The following is an 18,901-nucleotide window of genomic DNA, read 5'->3' as shown; positions in this document are numbered from 1 at the left end:
ACATCTTAGCAGTAATCTTATTTTACTGCTCTTCAGACTGACAGTATATTATGTTAAATCATGATAGCACTAATTGTAGTTCCTCAACATTGTTCTCTATGAAATGTTCTATAGGTGTTCATAACTGCACTAATATGTTAAAAGTCAATTATTCACTAAAACATTTGGGTGTGCAACAATAATTGGTATTTCTCTTCGTTAGCATATCAACAAAAAATAATGTGCAGCCAAATTAACATTTTCATTTCCTTGTAAAGAAGAATTTATATTAAGATCAATATAGAAATACAGTAACTACTACACGAGGAAATACTCTGGAGCTGTAGGATATTATTGGGTCATTATCGACTTACCGGCACAAGGACTTTGATATGTGCATGAAACACAACTGGATTATGGTGAGACAGTATACAGTTGAGGAAAGACAGGGTATCAATCTTCATGTTAGAGCTGGAGTTCTTGTCACTGTTGATGATAAAGGTGAAGTGAGCAGGGGCTTAAACACATATAACACCTGAGATTGGGTAATTGTTGTATCCTACTAGATACACCAACTCTTTACCACGACACCACTAGGGAGCAATGTCCAAGGGTAATTATTGTATCCTACTAGATACACCAACTCTTTACCACGACACCACTAGGGAGTAATGTCCAAGGGTAATTGTTGTATCCTACTAGATACACCAACTCTTTACCACGACACCACTAGGGAGTAATGTCCAAGGGTAATTGTTGTATCCTACTAGATACACCAACTCTTTACCAGGTAATTGTTGTATCCTACTAGATACACCAACTCTTTACCATGACACCACTAGGGAGTAATGTCCAAGGGTAATTGTTGCATCCTTTGTCAGTCATACTATAATCTTGTGATCACAAAGATCAACTAGAGATTTGCTTTTGTGACTCAATTGACCTTTGACCTTAAAATGGAAGCTGGAATGACCTGATTATTATAAACTGCATATCGTCTGTGGATGATGCATATATATATCTTACCTTTTATCAAGATATCTTCAATTATTCAACAATTCAGAATTTAAAGCCCAGACAAAATATGTAATGTAAAACTGATCCAATGACAGAGCTCTGCATATCATTAGTTGGTGATCAAATGTATACAGCAAGTGTGACTTTCTCTCAAAAATTTACTGGAAAAATTCATACTTATTTGAACTTTGACCACAGATAAGTGACCCCCATCCCCTCTCCCACACTGTAAAAACAAAATTGTGCTAATGGGGTTGTATTATTGGGGTATGGTTGTGAACAAGTCACAAAGCCTTGAAGAGGTCTGTCAGAACTCTGTGTATGTACTTACCCTAGAGAGTATTGAATGCCTGGAACCAGGGCCTGAAGGTGGTCTGTCAGGGCACCAGGTAAAACCAGGACTAGTTCTGTGAGAAGACTGAAACAGCCTTGCCTAGTCTTGACACTTTTCTCTTTGAGTTGTTTGTGTATGGCTTTGACGATATCAGGAATTTGGCCCTGCAGTTGACAGAGTGGGCTGTAACACAAAACACACTGATGTTGTAGCTGATAAATTGGTCAGGTACAAAGAACATGTCATGTAAATGTATTCATAGTTTAAACTTTATTTTCACAATTAGCCTCTGAATTTGCAATATGATCAATCACTATTCTCTATTTCACTAAGAAAATTTGTGAATAATTATAATACAAAGTTTATTTCAGATACTTTTTGAGGTTTCTGGGACTCGGTTATTGAGTTTTTTTCCTTGTGAGACCCACTAATCTCTTAATTAGTAACAGAAACTCATCAACATTTGGAAATTGTTCTGAACTACTACTTTCAGAGTTTCAAGAAATGTTTTTGAATCCTATTTTGGGAGTATTTAAGAGATGTTACCCGCCATCCTGGTCCATTGCGTCTGGGTCTGATGTGCTATTTGGTCGCGTCTGTCGTAACAGTGTGATATAGGCATGGAAGATGTCTGCCTTCACATTCTCCTCTCTCTCTACAATAAACAAAACAGTGTTACAACAGTAATCAGGTGGGAAAGCTCCCTAGTGTTACAACAGTAATCAGGTGGGAAAGTTCCTAGTGTTACAACAGTAATCAGGTGGGAAAGCTCCTAGTGTTACCACAGTAATCAGGTGGGAAAGTTCCTAGTGTTACAACAGTAATCAGGTCGGGAAAGCTCCTAGTGTTACAACAGTAATCAGGTGGGAAAGTTCCTAGTGTTACAACAGTAATCAGGTGGGAAAGCTCTTAGTGTTACAAAAGTAATCAGGTGGGAAAGCTCCCTAGTGTTACAACAGTAATCAGGTGGGAAAGCTCCTAGTGTTACAATAGTAACCAGGTGTGAAAGCTCCTAGTGATACAACAGTAATCAGGTGGGAAAGCTTCTAGTGTTACCACAGTAATCAGGTGGGAAAGCTCCTAGTGTTACAACAGTAATCAGGTGGGAAAGTTCCTAGTGTTACAACAGTAATAAGGTGGGAAAGCTCCCAGTGTTACAACAGTAATCAGGTGGGAAAGCTCCCAGTGTTACAACGGTAATCAGGTGGGAAAGCTCCTAGTGTTACAACAGTAATCAGGTGGGAAAGCTCCTAGTGTTACAACAGTAATCAGGTGGGAAAGCTCCTAGTGATACAACAGTAATCAGGTGGGAAAGCTCCCAGTGTTACAACAGTAATCAGGTGGGAAAGCTCCTAGTGTTACAACAGTAATCAGGAGGGAAAGTTCCTAGTGTTACAACAGTAATCAGGTGGGAAAGTTCCTAGTGTTACAACAGTAATCAGGTGGGAAAGCTCTTAGTGTAACAAAAGTAATCAGGTGGGAAAGCTCTAGTGTTACAACAGTAATCAGGTGGGAAAGCTCCTAGTGTTACAACAGTAATCAGATGGGAAAGCTCCTAGTGTTACAACAGTAATCAGGTGGGAAAGCTCCCAGTGTTACAACAGTAATCAGGTGGGAAAGCTCCCAGTGTTACAACAGTAATCAGGTGGGAAAGCTCCTAGTGTTACAACAGTAATCAGGTGGGAAAGCTCCTAATGTTACAACAGTAATCAGGTCGGAAAGTTCCTAGTGTTACAACAGTAATCAGGTCGGAAAGCTCCCAGTGTTACCACAGTAATCAGGTGGGAAAGTTCCTAGTGTTACAACAGTAATCAGGTGGGAAAGCTCCTAATGTTACAACAGTAATCAGGTCGGAAAGTTCCTAATGTTACAACAGTAATCAGGTCGGAAAGCTCCTAATGTTACAACAATAATCAGGTGGGAAAGTTCCTGTATCTTTCATTCTCCTTTTATAGTGAGGAAGCATCATGAAAGTATTTTCCACTTCTATGCTGGTTTGTTCAATAGGAGTTGAAAGGTCATGAAACAGCCAAGATGTCTGTCGCGATGACACAAAGCCAGGTCATATTAGGACAAGTACACAAACAGCCAGGATCATATGAGGTCAGCTGTCTTGAGGAACACCAACAGCCAGTGTCTTAAGAGGACCAGTATAAAGGGGACAACAACGTCCGGGTCAGAGAAGGACGAGTGTAAAATGGACACCAGCACCCAGGAGGACTGGTGTATTACGGTATATATATAATTACGGTCAGGGTTAGAGGAGGGGTGTATAAGGGGACACCAACTGTCAGGGTTAGAGGAGGACTGGTGTATAAGGGGACACCAACAGTCAGGGTTAGAGGAGGACTGGTGTATTAGGGGACACCAACTGTCAGGGTTAGAGGAGGACTGGTGTATAAGGGGACACCAACGGTCAGGGTTAGAGGAGGACTGGTGTATTAGGGGACACCAACTGTCAGGGTTAGAGGAGGACTGGTGTATAAGGGGACACAAACGGTCAGGGTTAGAGGAGGACTGGTGTATTAGGGGACACCAACAGAAGAAAACAAGCATAATAATCGTATAGAAAGAGGAAATGAAACGAAATATTTACCTTTGAATCTGGCTATGAGAGCTGGTGACACTGTTCTATAGAATTCCACCAACATCTCGTGTCGTGTGCCAATAATGGCGTCCAGACACTTGGCTGCAGCTCGTCGCACTTTCCAGCTCATGTCATCATCATCACTGTACTCCTCTTCATCATCACTGTAAATGTTACAGTAGATCATGTTAGATGTCTACTCAACCTAACTGTACATTCTACAGAATATCATCTGTCTTGTCATCAACAGCAGACAGAAAAAATAAATCTGTTTTCCACTTACTCTTCTTCTTCCTCTTCTTCCATTTCCATGGCATCACCTTCATCATCGTCATCGTAATTATAGTTGGGGTCATGGCAAATGTACCGCAGACAGATCTTTATAATCTACAACCACAGACATTTTATATTTATAGTTGGGGTCATGGCAAATGTACCGCAGACAGATCTTTATAATCTACAACCACAGACATTATATATTTATAGTTGGGGTCATGGCAAATGTACCGCAGACAGATCTTTATAATCTACAACCACAGACATTATATATTTATAGTTGGGGTCATGGCAAATGTACCGCAGACAGATCTTTATAATCTACAACCACAGACATTTTATATTTATAGTTGGGGTTATGGCAAATGTACCGCAGACAGATCTTTATAATCTACAACCACAAACATTTTATATTTATAGTTGGGGTCATGGCAAATGTACCACCGACATATCTTTATAATCTAAAATCAATAGTTTTTCCTTAATTTTCTCTTTCATACTTGACCAATAACAAAACACTAAATGGTTGTCCTTGATAAAACCATGTACAGGAAAACGTTTCCATTTAAAATCTGAGTGGAAAAGAACTAACCATTTCTTTTATTTACAAATCTCTACATAGCGAAAACAATCCAGTCTTTTGTTACTAGTAAAGGGGCAAGATTATATTCACAGATCACCTTTCAATTTATAGAAGGTGGAGATGCACTTATTAGGTGGAATACAGTATTAAATGTTGCAGTTGTTTTCTCACTGAACTTCAGTCCTAACTTTGAGTTTAAAAAGAGTGATAGTCAAATACACCTGTACTCAAAATCTTAACGCTCCTACTGGAGTTTCCACCGCACATGAGATTTATGACACAAGTATAACAACATATACGAACTTGAAAAAAAACATTGAGAGTTAAAAAAAGATTTAGCCAGGGGTCTTTGGCTATATAAAGTTGGATTAGGGACTGCTCACAATTGACCTAGTCATTATCATATCCATCAGTGATTTTCTTAGAGGGAAACAATCTGTTATTCAGCTCCAAGTTCTATAGCTGGAAAATTACTGTCCATGTAAATTGATATACTGTCCATGTAAATTGACATACTGTCCATGTAAATTGATACACTGTCCATGTCAATTGATACACTGTCCATGTAAATTGATATACTGTCCATGTAAATTGATAAACTGTCCATGTAAATTGACACACTGTCCATGTAAATTGACACACTGTCCATGTAAATTGATACACTGTCCATGTAAATTGATATACTGTCCATGTAAATTGATAAACTGTCCATGTAAATTGATAAACTGTCCATGTAAATTGATATACTGTCCATGTAAATTGACATACTGTCCATGTAAATTGATACACTGTCCATGTAAATTGATATACTGTCCATGTTAATTGATATACTGTCCATGTAAATTGATATACTGTCCATGTAAATTGATATACTGTCCATGTTAATTGATATACTGTCCATGTAAATTGATATACTGTCCATGTAAATTGATACACTGTCCATGTAAATTGATATACTGTCCATGTAAATTGATATACTGTCCATGTAAATTGATATACTGTCCATGTAAATTGATATACTGTCCATGTAAATTGATATACTGTCCATGTAAATTGATACACTGTCCACGTAAATTGATATACTGTCCATGTAAATTGATATACTGTACCTCTGTGACAAATGGTGAGATCTCCTTTGGACACCGTCTCACAAAGGACTCAAAGGCCTGTAGACAGTATTCTCGCAGCTCATCATCTTCCTCCTTACAGAATCTGACGATCGGCGGTACCATCTTCTGTAGGTGTTCCCCAAATCTGTGTCCTGCCTGTCGACTAAGATCAAACATACCGTTACACAAACACCAAATCTGTGTCCTGCCTGTCGACTAAGATCAAACATACCGTTACACAAACACCAAATCTGTGTCCTGCCTGTCGACTAAGATCAAACATACCGTTACACAAACACCAAATCTGTGTCCTGCCTGTCGACTAAGATCAAACATACCGTTACACAAACACCAAATCTGTGTCCTGCCTGTCGACTAAGATCAAACATACCGTTACACAAACACCAAATCTGTGTCCTGCCTGTCAACTAAGGTAAAACATACCGTTACACAAACACCAAATCTGTGTCCTGCCTGTCGACTAAGGTAAAACATACCGTTACACTAACACCAAATCTGTGTCCTGTCTGTCAACTAAGGTAAAACATACCGTTACACAAACACCAAATCTGTGTCCTGTCTGTCAACTAAGGTAAAACATACCGTTACACAAACACCAAATCTGTGTCCTGCCTGTCGACTAAGATAAAACATACCGTTACACTAACACCCCAGTTTCATAATTTCTTACTTCTGGCAGTTTACATCTTAAATACAATTTAATGGTACATTTGCTACTTTAAATATACTGTAGATGCATCAACATAGTTTTAAAATGTCAAGAATATACAAATTTTAACTAACATATTCAATTTTAGCAATTATAAGTACAGAAAAAAAATTTCTTTGAAGACAATAGGAACACAACACGATTCCAAACTGAAGTCAGTGTTTTGAAAAATACATGTCACAGTAACCTAAATTTGATTGCTGTAATATTATTCCAAGTTAATTATCTGTATTATAATACCTGATGGTGCCAATACACTGTATGTACGTCCTGGTTGTGGAGGTGGTGGCATTTTTGTTGAGTTCAGTCAGTAGGAACTCAATCAGCTCAAGAAACAGTGGATTGTTACAGCTCATTACCAGATAACCTGTCAATAAAACGCAGAAATTAACTTCTCACTACTTTAATAGGGGTTTTAATTTCTGGGGTGTAATTGTGATTATCTTTCAGGAACTTATTTTCATTTCAGGGGTTCGATTTGTCGAATCAAAGCATATAGCTTCACTCCATAATACGTCAAATTTCGCAAATGTCGTTTGATTTGTTAGCAAACTTAAAACTCTCATGAATATTAGCAACTATACATGAAATGACCTAAGTATTCATTATCAATTCTTCATCTCTGATCTTCTATTGAAATCGTAAATTTCCAAGAGATCAATGAACCAAGACTGGATAGATTGTGGGGAAATTACCGATGGCAATGATGGCACGTTTCCTCACAGCAAGACGCTGGCTGGATAGCTGGGGCAGAAGGGACTGCATTATACTGGGGTGGAAGCTGATAAGGAGACCTGTAACCAAATTTTATGATTATAAATACACACACGACAAGGAGATTTTTCCACAATATAGACTAAAATTCCTTATGATATTCAGACCAATGTAAATTTATATCTTCAACTGAAAATCAAACCAATAGGTGTACAGATGCCATCAAACCATTACAGCTGTCATCAGGTCATTTCATGTCAGTAGGCACCCAAGTTCTTCTATTTCAGGCATGAATCCTCCAGACCTACAGAATGTTTATACAGCCTAGATCAAAGTGTCGAGGCCACTCATAGGTGATGTGCATTAGGGATTGAAATACAGGAGAAAAGCAAATATTATATAAATATAAAATGGCATATAATGAGATGTTTTTATTGTTTTTTAAGTGCATTTCTGAATGTTTTACTGATGATTATCCAATGTCATTTTAAGGAATTTTATTTACTTTATAAAGGCTGTGGTTGTGTTAAAAGTTGTGATGAACGGTGATGAATTACGTTTTTAAACCTCACTTGAATTGGCATACTATGATTAAGTTTAATTCTTAGATCGATTAATCCGTAATGTTCGTCATGTTTCTTGATAACCACATTGTGATTCCCTATATATAAGATTCCCGTGAATTACTCTCCCAGTTTATTTTGGTTCCTAAGTTTTTAAATTGTACTCAATTTACTGCTTTTTTCCTCTCCGTGTAATAACTGATCTGTATCCTGATTAAAGATCTGACAACTTTCGTTAGAAGAAACTTGTCTCAGTAATTTAATTTATTCCTAAAGAATTGGCCTACCGTATCTGTTCCTGTGACTTGTTGAATCACACGTTCATGTTACATACTTTGTGCAAGCATTTCTCAATCGACTGATTTAAAACATGCAACCTCTTTATTGCTATCGGAATCTCTTGCGGAAACAAGCTAACGTTAGGTTTTGACTCATTAATCACTTCAACCAACTCAACCAGCACAGCCATTTTTGTCCAGCCTATTTCTCGGAAATTACAAACCAATCGGAAGTATTCAACTTTCATTATAAGTATCGAATGTAAAACCAATCGGAGATTTCACTTATTGATTTCCGATTGGAAAATCCGAGACTAAAAACAGTATTCGTAGGCAGAGGGCCATTTTTATCAACCCAAGAGCTCGAGGTAACTTTCCAATGTCAAATCAACAAGAGTGTATATGAGTTACCTCCCCTCGCAAAAACCAGGAAGCAAGTGTAATAATTTGCTGAATGCACCGAAAATGGCTCGGGATAAAACAGGTCATTTTGTACGATTTAAGCTGTTTTTCTATAATTTATTCAAATTCAACAAATGTCTTCAAACATATAAAAGCATGTATCATATTACATAATAACAAACCAATACATAATTTCCAAATGATCAACGAAAACTGCTAAGCCTTCTATACCACGTTAATTTACTTACCTCCAAACCGACTCAGTAAGTCACCTAGTATGTCCAGAGCCTCCAATTGTACAGACATATCTTCTTGCTGTATTTGAAGAGAAAGTCATAATTTATAATTTTATGAATGAAAGTGGGCTTCACACTTTTGTCAATTTCAACCAATTTTGCTTCATACTGTCATAACAAAATACACACAAAATATGACCTTGACCATTTTATTATCTCTTGATATTTGAACTTTTGCTTGATTCAAACCTACTTTACTTCATAATGCTTCTAAAGCAAAGTATTTATCACATATAAATTTAACACTGATATTTGACTTTAGAAGATCATTGACCTGTGTACAGTAAAACGTGGATATAACAAACTCACAGGGACTATGCAAACTTTTCCATTGTATATATATATATACATGCAAATTTCTTATGAAGTACAAATATTTATTTGTGAAAAAAATAGTCAGGTGTATATAACATTATTACATATTATTTATTTATTAATGGTTTTTTTTTTTACATATTCTATGTTTCAGTATATAGTGTAGAATTCTCACCTTAGCAATAGCACTAGTCAGTCGTCCAGTAATCTTCTTACAAATGCTGGCAGCTAGGGCAGTAGAGGATGGTGGTAATTCACTGATGACCGTCTTCAAACCTAAATACATACAATGTAACTACATATATATAAACATACCTATCTTAATCTGAATGTTCCTCCGATACAACATATCAATTGATGTGCTATATATGGTAAATTCAACGAGACAGGATTGAGCTAATACAGCCAAATAAAACTGAAAAAATTAATGGTAGGATAAAAAATAATGGTCACTGACATTGTCCAAGTTTGAAGCCAATCTATGAATAATTATTTATGATATTCAGCAAACACCAAGCACTTTAACACCTGCCCACTCACTTGAAAACATAATATGTCGTGTTTTCTAAAAGCACACAGAAGATTTACCTATACTAGAGATATCACGGAGTTGTTCCTTCGTAGATATCATGTTGTTACAAAGAGTATCCACAATTGTCTCCACCTGGAACTCTTTTACCTTGTTCACCAGAGGGCCCAAGCTTCAAAACACATTCACCACATATTTTACATTCTTTCATAAACTAGAACAATGAAATATATTTCACAAAGCCTAGGTGTTTTTAGGATTGAAATGTTTGTACCAAATATTTCAAGCAAAATAATGCATTCTCTGCAGAAATTATGAAACAGAAAACAATTTTTGCAAACAAATTGATTACATGTGTTCATTGATTTTAAAACAAAATGTACCATTTTATGCATAAAGCTTAACAGCTTCTTTGGATAACTTGACCTAGAAATGAACAACTCTTGTCCAAATGTTTGGACTGCTATAAATGAAAAAGGCCCTTCTTTTAGTGTCATGTACAGATATTTACCATTTCACAGCCAAATTCTGAACTTCTCCGTTTTTGTCTTCCAGAAGTTTCAACAGCATTCTTACAACCTGTAAATATACAAATGATATTTAATATCATTCAAATTTTACAATGTTTGTGTTTATGGTCTTTGCAGTTTTTTTATTATTATTCACAGCTAACCTATAGTTATCTAATGCTGTTTGAACATTACATATATATATGAAATGAAATTGTAATATCACAGCGATACAGATAAGGGGCATTATTTTACGCCTAGAAATTAGAAAAAAAACTCCAGAGAAAGAAATGGTGACATATTGATGCGCGAGACATTTTTTTATCGACTGACAATGCCTGGTATAATTTGATGTACGCTTCAAGGCTTGTTCCAAGCGCTGTTTGTTCCTATAGCCTGACCATGAGTGCTTTGAAACGCTCTATGACTCAGATCACTAATGCCATGAGGCACGCTGTGTGAATGGCAACAAGCTCAAGATGGTGTCTGCTGACAGTAGTTGACAGCATTTTTTAAAACTAAATCATCTGTCAATGAAAACCAGATTATCATCAAAGGTATTATAGATGAAATTATTAACGATTTGTAAAAGTAAACAATATGTCAATATTCATTCAACAATAGCAAAAGTGTGAAGTTTTTCATTTCGGTATCTGAAGTATTTGAGTGACGGTGACGCACATTATATCATATTTTGTAAAGTATGCAGAGATAGAAAATTAACAAGTAGATTGTTGTGTTGTTGATTTTAAGTATGCCTACAATGACTACAAAAGTATGTGGATTTCTTCCTGTCTTTCGTCAGAGTGACTACATCACTCCCTGATCTAAAACGTTATCCGTGGCACTGTAATATAATATCAAACCAATAATAAACAAAAAGCCATTATAGACATAAATACCAATTTTGCATTTTCCCGAACATTTTGAAAGTTAGCTCTTCAGTGTAAGATAACCAAGATGAGTTTCTGTGGTCAGGGCTTTTTCTCACTTGTTTGGGAAAGGACTTTTTGTCCCATTTTGGGAAGAAAATTGGTGAATTGGGAAAGATTTTTTCAGGAGTAAACTGCAGATTTTGGGAATTTGGCTGAAATATAAGATAATTTCAATTGGGAATGGGGCCCATTAACGGCCCTGAAAAGCCCCCCAAAAAAGCCCTGGTGGTGCCATGCATGTTTAGTTATGTCTACATGAAGAAACACAACCTATAGATAGGCACTTTCCTATTCCTGAATAATCAATTGAAAAAAAGTCATGGTCCAATAATCTTGTGACTTACTTTTCTCTCACTGTCATCATCTAATTTGATAGAATCCTTCTGTAACTCTGTCATCAAATCATTTGTGGCCATGAACCGGAAATCTTTGTCATTGGAGGTCATCTGTTAAAAGTACATGTACAGTGAAACAGTAACATAAATACAAGTGAAGTGGCATGTCTCCAAATATATATAAATGAACTTGTGATCATTATTAAAAATATTGATAACAAAGGCTAAGATATGTAATAAATGTACTTGAGATGTACATAAATTTTCTACAAAAGAGTAATTCTGTGCTAAATTTAGAAAACTGAATATAATTGATAATCAATCGATTTAAAGTTTCAGTTTATCGATTCTGAAAGTGAAACCGATTCCATTCACTACCAAGCAAGTCATTAATTTATTGCAATTTATATATTAACATTCAAAGTCTATGTACGGATACAATATAAGGATAATTCAGATTAAATTTCTGTTTGAAATTAACATACAGAATTAAGTGAAATATTAACATTATTATCCTTGAATAAGTTATATATTAATGACTACTGAATTATATATGAACTATATATTTCAGTGTTGTGGCTGTTGCCTCCCTTGCAATTTATAGTAACAGAATTCTTTGCTAGAAGTCGCAATTGCAAAACATCTTTTTAGTCTAGCTGACAGAAATCATTTTAATTCCTCTGTTGGGGACTCACCCAGGGACCCTTGGCACACAAGAAAAATTTTCCATAGCAACATTGGTAAAAAGCAACTAGTATCTAGTCAAAATCACTTGTGGTTGGCACCATTTATTGTTCAACAAGTTCAACCTCCTCAATAGCCCCCGTCAGTAGTACCCCAAGAGACCATCCTCAGGCCATTACTTATTCTCAGGTTGACAAATGACCCCTCCTCTCAGAGACGCCAAGGTCAGAAGCCAGATTGTTCGCCATCCACTGCCAATTAAATTTTTGCGTCGACGATAAGGCTGTCTCACAGAGACTCTAGGATTTGTCCGCACTTGAAAATTGGGAGAGGGAGAAAGGTGTCATACACATCTCAAGGAAGTGTAAAACCAATAAGACAAAATAACATCTTCCATAGCCACCAATTGAAAACTGTGTAGACAAGCAAGTACCTGGGAGCGAGGACCTTAAAAGGACCAGCAAATCACCTCAGTCACGTCCAAAGCAAACTGAACTCTAGGATTCCTCTGGCTAAACATGAGAACAAGAGCCTATAGCTATGAGACATGAGAATACAGGGCAACAATATGGGACCTACACACCATCGGGGAGATAAACCAGCTAGGGTAGGTCCAAAGAGCAGCAGTTCGTTTTGTAAATTGAAATTATTATGACTGAACCCCTGGTAGAATTGTATCAATAGTCAACAAGCTGGAATGGGAACCCTTGTTCATCAGCAGGGTGAAAATCAGACTGATGCTCATATAGATATCCAACATTATATAGTTGCCATAACAGCAGATCTATATCTTGTAGCGAGCGATTCCAGGACTAGGGGACAGCACACTTTCTGAGTATCTCCATCAGGGAAAGATATGCATATGACATCTTTCTTCCCAAGGACCATCCAGGACTGGAACAGGATTCCATCAACAGCAGCATCTCCCAGAACCTAAGAACATTTCCATGCTGAGCTGAGAAGGACGATGCCCACCTAGTATGGCATGCATAATTACATGACCCTTTTGACCATTTGAACTGTACATTCAACCTGTACATGTGGTCCAGGGATTTTCCTACTATTTTTTAACTGGGTCCAGGGTCCATTGAATTTTAGGAATTTCTACGCGACAAAATGTGACATTAAGAAAAACAAAAAATAGTGAAATTCATACAAATTTCAGTTTTTCTTTGATGAATATTGCCTTTATAATATTTTTGATTTAATTTTGTTATCTGTAGCTGTTTTTTATTTTTCAAAATTTCCTGAATAATTAGTATAGGTCTTTGTATATAAAACATACTTAATCATTCAAAAATTACTCTAAATTTGGAATTTTTTAGTGGCAAATTGGGAATTTTCACAAGATTTGTTTAGGGGAATGGGTCCTTTTAACGGAAAGGGTTTGCACACATACGCAATAATGACGTGAGAAAAGTCCATATATACACGTTTCAAAGGATGAACTGTCCTTGTTGTGGAGCAGACCCACAATCGCCTTCACAGGTGTTTACAGGATTTCAGACTCTCTTGCAGCATCTGTATTATCAGCCATTGAGCAGTGGGACAGTCCCACTAACTCCAATATCCAATATCTTGTCTAGATCTGCTTATTACACGACACAAATCACTTCCTACCTCTGTACGTCCTATACCATAGTTTTCTCGTTATATGTAAGATCAGCAGGACAGTCCAACTAGATACCAACATGATTCTGTGTTAAGCTGATAATTACTGGCAGGGCAGTCTAATAATATGAGTATTTGATTAGGGGTGTATTTTTCCAGTTGTTGCTCTCCATACCTTGTCTCCTTGGTAGGGTCTAGTCTCCCTTTCCAAGTAGTTTTGGATTTTTTTCTTGACGTACATATCTACAAATGTTTATACCTACCTGAATTGAATACGGGAGGGGGGTATCAGTCAATTAGTGCTTTAAAATTCCTAATAAATTCAGGATTGAATATTGAATAATCATAAGAGAAAACTGTAACCAGTGGTACATAGTTTGTGTAGTAGCTGAAACACATTAGGACAAAACCTTGTCTCCAAAGCATCTTCTATCAGCAGACATCATTTCGTGTGTGTTGTCAAAAAAAATTGTAAAAATTGAGACTTGACGAGAATTGGTCACCAACCACTTGAATCCCAAATGTGTTAAATTGACAAAGTGAAAAAAGATTGCAATACTCTGAATATATTGACAATTTGTTATAGTTGAAAAGAAGGTGCAAATGTTGTTTTTTTGGATCTTAAGAACATGCAAAAATTAGCAGTTGCAGGTGCAAATATCAAAAACGACAATGGAAACATGGGCACGGTCTGGTGGTTTGCCATTGTGTGGGGTAGTTGGGGAGGGTTGATGTTAATAAAAACGGAATCCCGGAGTCATTGGCATCAAGATTTGTTTCAGTCATACAGTAGGCCTACAGTATAGTATTCGTTTCAGTGGAGTTCCTTGTTCCATCACATCCAGGAAATCTGTCTACAGCATATTCCAGCCACATACCATAATTTGCAGCGGAAAAGGATTAAAATGTTTTACAAAGAACGGACAGAAAATTGTATTCTGAATAGACTTAATACCATCATTATAAACAAAAAGACATGCAATCTTTCCAAAACAGCCCCCCCCCCCCTCTCAAAGTTTGATGGCGGCTGACCGGCATGAAATCACACCATCTCAAAATAACTGTCACGTACCTTCTCCAGAAGATTTGCGATGTGATACGAAACACTGGCCATTTTGGAGGTATTTTTGTGATGTAGTATGGCCCTGACAAGTTATTTCTATTTTCTCTTTCCCGATTCAGACACTGAATGTTTTCTTCCAAGATCCATGCGCAAAATAGCTAGCACGCGAACGCCACCTCTGTTATGTAAGGGGAGTAACTCTAATAAGTATTTGAAACCCGATTTGGTAAAAAAAGTAAAATAGATAACAAACAAAAATCAAATTATTTAGACATTAAGGGCAAATTTGTTGCAAATAAACTGGTTTAGGTTTGGGTTTATGGTTTAAACCTGGTTTTCAAAACGGTTTGTAAACTAAAACTAGTTTGCTCTTGAGAAACAAATGCGAAATTCTAGTTTTCAATATGGTGTCTTTGGGAGAGCAGTATTTGAAACGTTAATACCTCCTGAACGCACAAAAATCCCCCGAATCCCAAATTATGTTGAAGACATACTTCCACAATTCAATGCAATGACAGGGAAACGCATGCAGTTCTAGCAGACTTTCTTTCAAACACAAGGGAAAACTGTCATACCAATGGGAAAACAATTATTATATTTATAATTTATATTTTATTTGTCCAGTCAAATGACACTACAAGCCATAGCTGGCAAGTTTGGAGCACGTAGCGCACTTCAAGAGCACATTCTGCATGTGTGTTGACAACATTCGCCATCTTGTTTTCAGAAACGAAACCTTCCAAACCACAACCGGTGGTGGTTTGAATGGTTTAATAAACTAGTTTAGGTTTATCAGAAACAAATGAATGAACCGGTTTCAGTTTAAATGTGGTTTGAAACTGGTTTACTCAACAAATGGAAAGTTTACAGAACCGGTTCGAAACTAAAACTGGTTTTAGGAGAACAAATTCGCCCTAAATCAAATTATGCTTTTAAAACGCACACATGCTTTGATGTCGTCTTTGAAGATTACCACCTCAAACTCGGATGTTATCTCGACAAGTTTATGTTTATCCAGGTTTTATATCATTGCAGGTTAACTTTACATTGCAATGCTGAAACATTGCCAGAATAAAAGGAAATTATTTCAATATAGCAATTTTACATCTTAGTTATCAAGTTATTTCAATGACTTTAGAAAAAATGATTGAAAAACCCAAACAATATCAAAACAGAATATTCTATGATTCTATTCTATAATTTCTTTTCGTTATAATTAAAAGTAACAGATAAAGATTGGGTTGAACAATAGAAATTATTCCAAAATAATTATACTAATATACTGATTTATACATCTAGTATCAAAATTCAAAAAGAAAAGATAAACAAACGTAGAAATAAAAAAAAATATTGCGATAATATGACAATATATGCAGTTTTATCATTGGTATACAAGTTCCTCATTTTGAGAAAGTTGCAGTGAAACCGAAGGCGTCGTTCGCGGTTCACCCCTTTGGAATCAGGCAAACCCACATTATCGGCCCTATGTCATATCACTATCAAGAGAGGAAAATGAAACGACCAATATCGGGACTCGAACCCTGGACCTTCGAACTCTAAACGGACGCTCTTACCATAGGTGCTTAGCAAGTTTAATTTATAAGTCCAAGACCGATTATAGACTAATATATATAGAGAAAGGTTTGGAACTCCTCCGTCTCTATATATTAGTCTATAATCGGTCTTGGACATATAAACGTGCTAATTAAGCACCTATGCTCTCACTATTTGAATTACCCCCGGCGTTCAGCTCAGTGTAGTTCCGCCACATTCAGTCCCTCCTGCAACAAGGTCAAACACACACGAGGCCCTAAATCACTTCCGTGGAGAATCATTAGTTGTATATGAGCGCCAAATGTAACAAAGATTTGAGACCAGACCGGGAATCGAACCTGGGACCTCCTTACTCTACAAGGACGCCCTGACCAGTATGAACGCCGGTGGGCAGGTAGTTCTACAGTCAAGCCCACTTCCGCTACAAATCTATTGACGAAAGCAAACCCTCTACCTTTTTATCTATTATTTGTTTACGAGTCGATATGTTGTCTCGTTGTTATTGGTCATGTGTTAATTATTTATCACATTTTACCTGATCTGTAAAATCGAGTCATATAATGTCGGAGATTCCTGTCCCCCGAAAACGAAAAGTGAATATACCCCGGTATCTTAAAAACACGTGTATGCACTGTATATCGAATGTTTGGACCAATAGCTTGCAGGCATTGTATACAGTTGATATAAATTCAGATTAGTTCTGCATTTTGTGCCCAAATGTAAAATAGTGTAACTTAAAATTGCATACAAAAATATATATATATTTGAAACACGTACACACAGATCAGGTACCCGATATTATAGGTTTTTTATTGTTAACAACCAAACAAACCTTCATCTTAGTAGTATCTAATAGTATATTGAGGCATCTGCATATATTACAAATATGTATAAGTAATAATACTGCAAAACAAATAGCAAATTTAGCAACATCACTAATTTCTCAAAATTATCCTTTTATCAGAAAAATCACTCTTCCCGAAAAGTTGCACCTGCATGATGGCAACTTGTTTCATTTTGACTAAAAGCAATAAAGATCTAGAATACTAATTTCTCAAAATCTAACGTTTTTTTTTATAATTAATATCCCTAATTTTCAGAGTCATTGGACCATGGATGGTATTATGTAAATGAAAGGTGTATTGAAATGTCTACTATTCTAGTTCCCAACAAACGTTAAACAGACAAGAGACGTATACATGTATCTAGTCTACAGTCTACATCCGTGCTAAAGGACACGTCGTCGCTGTCACCAATGTCATCACCCAAATGGGTGACGTCATAGTGCACCAACGGCGCAAAATGTTTGAAGTGCTGGAGAGCTTTGGCTCTGATTACTTCTATGCCTTAACCCTTTGAGTGCCAGGGGGCCGATCAGGGCCGACCATGTGTGTCTCAAGAGTGCCAGGGACCCGATGGGGCCGATTATTTGTGCCTCAGAGTGCCGGGGGCCGATGGGGCCGATTATTTGTGTCTCAGAGTGCCGAGGGCCGATGGGGCCGATTATTTGTGTCTCAGAGTGCTGGGGACCGATGGGGCCGATTCTTATTTGTAATTGGTTTTTCACAACGTGTTGAGTGTTTTGATAAAACTTTGATTTATTGTAGTTCCTTGTATAGTTGTGACAAACCAATTATATGAAGAATCGGCCCCATCGGCCCCCTGGCACTCAAAGACACATATGATCGGCCCCCTCGAGGCTGAAGCTGTAGACTGGTTTCCTTTTCATTCTCGGTTGTAATGTTACTTCTGACCTTTGTAACAAGATCAATATCATGTGAATTGTTATTTTTTGCCTTTAAATCAAGGTCACTCTCAAATGTAATTTTATATTTATTGTAATGTTACCTCTGACCTTTGTAACAAGGTCAGCCTCGTCTGTAATGTTACTTCGTTTCTTACAGCATCACTTCTGACTTTTGTAAACAAAAAGACAAAACAAAAAAACAAAAACAAAAAAGCCAGGCCTTTATAATAATGTTAATGACTTTAATATGGTGATATCTGGCTGAAGAGACAATTTTTAAAAACTTAAATCTACATATTGTAGCTAAACCTTTCAATGGTGCTAGTCAACCCATCAACGTATTGACAAAAACACGGCAGCACAATTCTGAAAAATACAGTGTGTACTTTAACACATGGAGAAGGAAATCTTCAGATGTCTGGGGAATTGAAGAGTATTTTGGGCTGGCGATTTGGATATATATTACTTTGTAATTAATGTCTATAGTACTATTGGAAAATTCAGCTACTGTAGCGGGAAATTCCGGCATTGGTTTAGATTACCCCTTCCTTTAGGTAAGTAGATTTCAAACTATTATAAACTAAAATTAATAGATTTAAATTCATAGTTCCTTTTCGCTGCAAATTCGATTATCATTTTTACTGTGACTATATGCCGCGCAGTACAGATGCGCAATATAATTACGGCTGCCTGTCAGCCAGCTTGGTTTCCGATCAGTGCCATTTGTAATATGCATTAACATAACAGCCTT

The 18,901-nt window shown here is 36.8% G+C and overlaps 1 protein-coding gene across 1 annotated transcript in view; it reads right to left on the bottom strand.

The window, feature by feature from the left end:
• Positions 1-15,024, bottom strand: part of LOC117316144 (cullin-associated NEDD8-dissociated protein 1-like) — a 34,851-nt gene extending 19,827 nt beyond the window's left edge. The window contains exons 1-14 of the mRNA XM_033870652.1: positions 14,859-15,024; positions 11,501-11,602; positions 10,224-10,291; positions 9,772-9,884; positions 9,359-9,459; positions 8,821-8,887; positions 7,311-7,409; positions 6,856-6,982; positions 5,886-6,048; positions 4,201-4,304; positions 3,927-4,081; positions 1,877-1,985; positions 1,328-1,513; positions 354-465 (exon numbers count right to left, since the gene is read on the bottom strand). Of these exons, the coding sequence (XP_033726543.1) occupies positions 354-465; positions 1,328-1,513; positions 1,877-1,985; positions 3,927-4,081; positions 4,201-4,304; positions 5,886-6,048; positions 6,856-6,982; positions 7,311-7,409; positions 8,821-8,887; positions 9,359-9,459; positions 9,772-9,884; positions 10,224-10,291; positions 11,501-11,602; positions 14,859-14,900 (1,548 nt within the window). The 5' untranslated portion in view covers positions 14,901-15,024. The remainder of the gene's footprint in view (positions 1-353; positions 466-1,327; positions 1,514-1,876; positions 1,986-3,926; positions 4,082-4,200; positions 4,305-5,885; positions 6,049-6,855; positions 6,983-7,310; positions 7,410-8,820; positions 8,888-9,358; positions 9,460-9,771; positions 9,885-10,223; positions 10,292-11,500; positions 11,603-14,858) is intronic.
• Between the last annotated feature and the right edge of the window lie 3,877 nt (positions 15,025-18,901).

The sequence above is a fragment of the Pecten maximus genome, chromosome 18 (genome assembly GCF_902652985.1).
Source record: "Pecten maximus chromosome 18, xPecMax1.1, whole genome shotgun sequence".
Lineage (NCBI taxonomy): Eukaryota > Metazoa > Mollusca > Bivalvia > Pectinida > Pectinidae > Pecten > Pecten maximus.
This window is presented reverse-complemented; position numbering and strand designations above follow the sequence as displayed.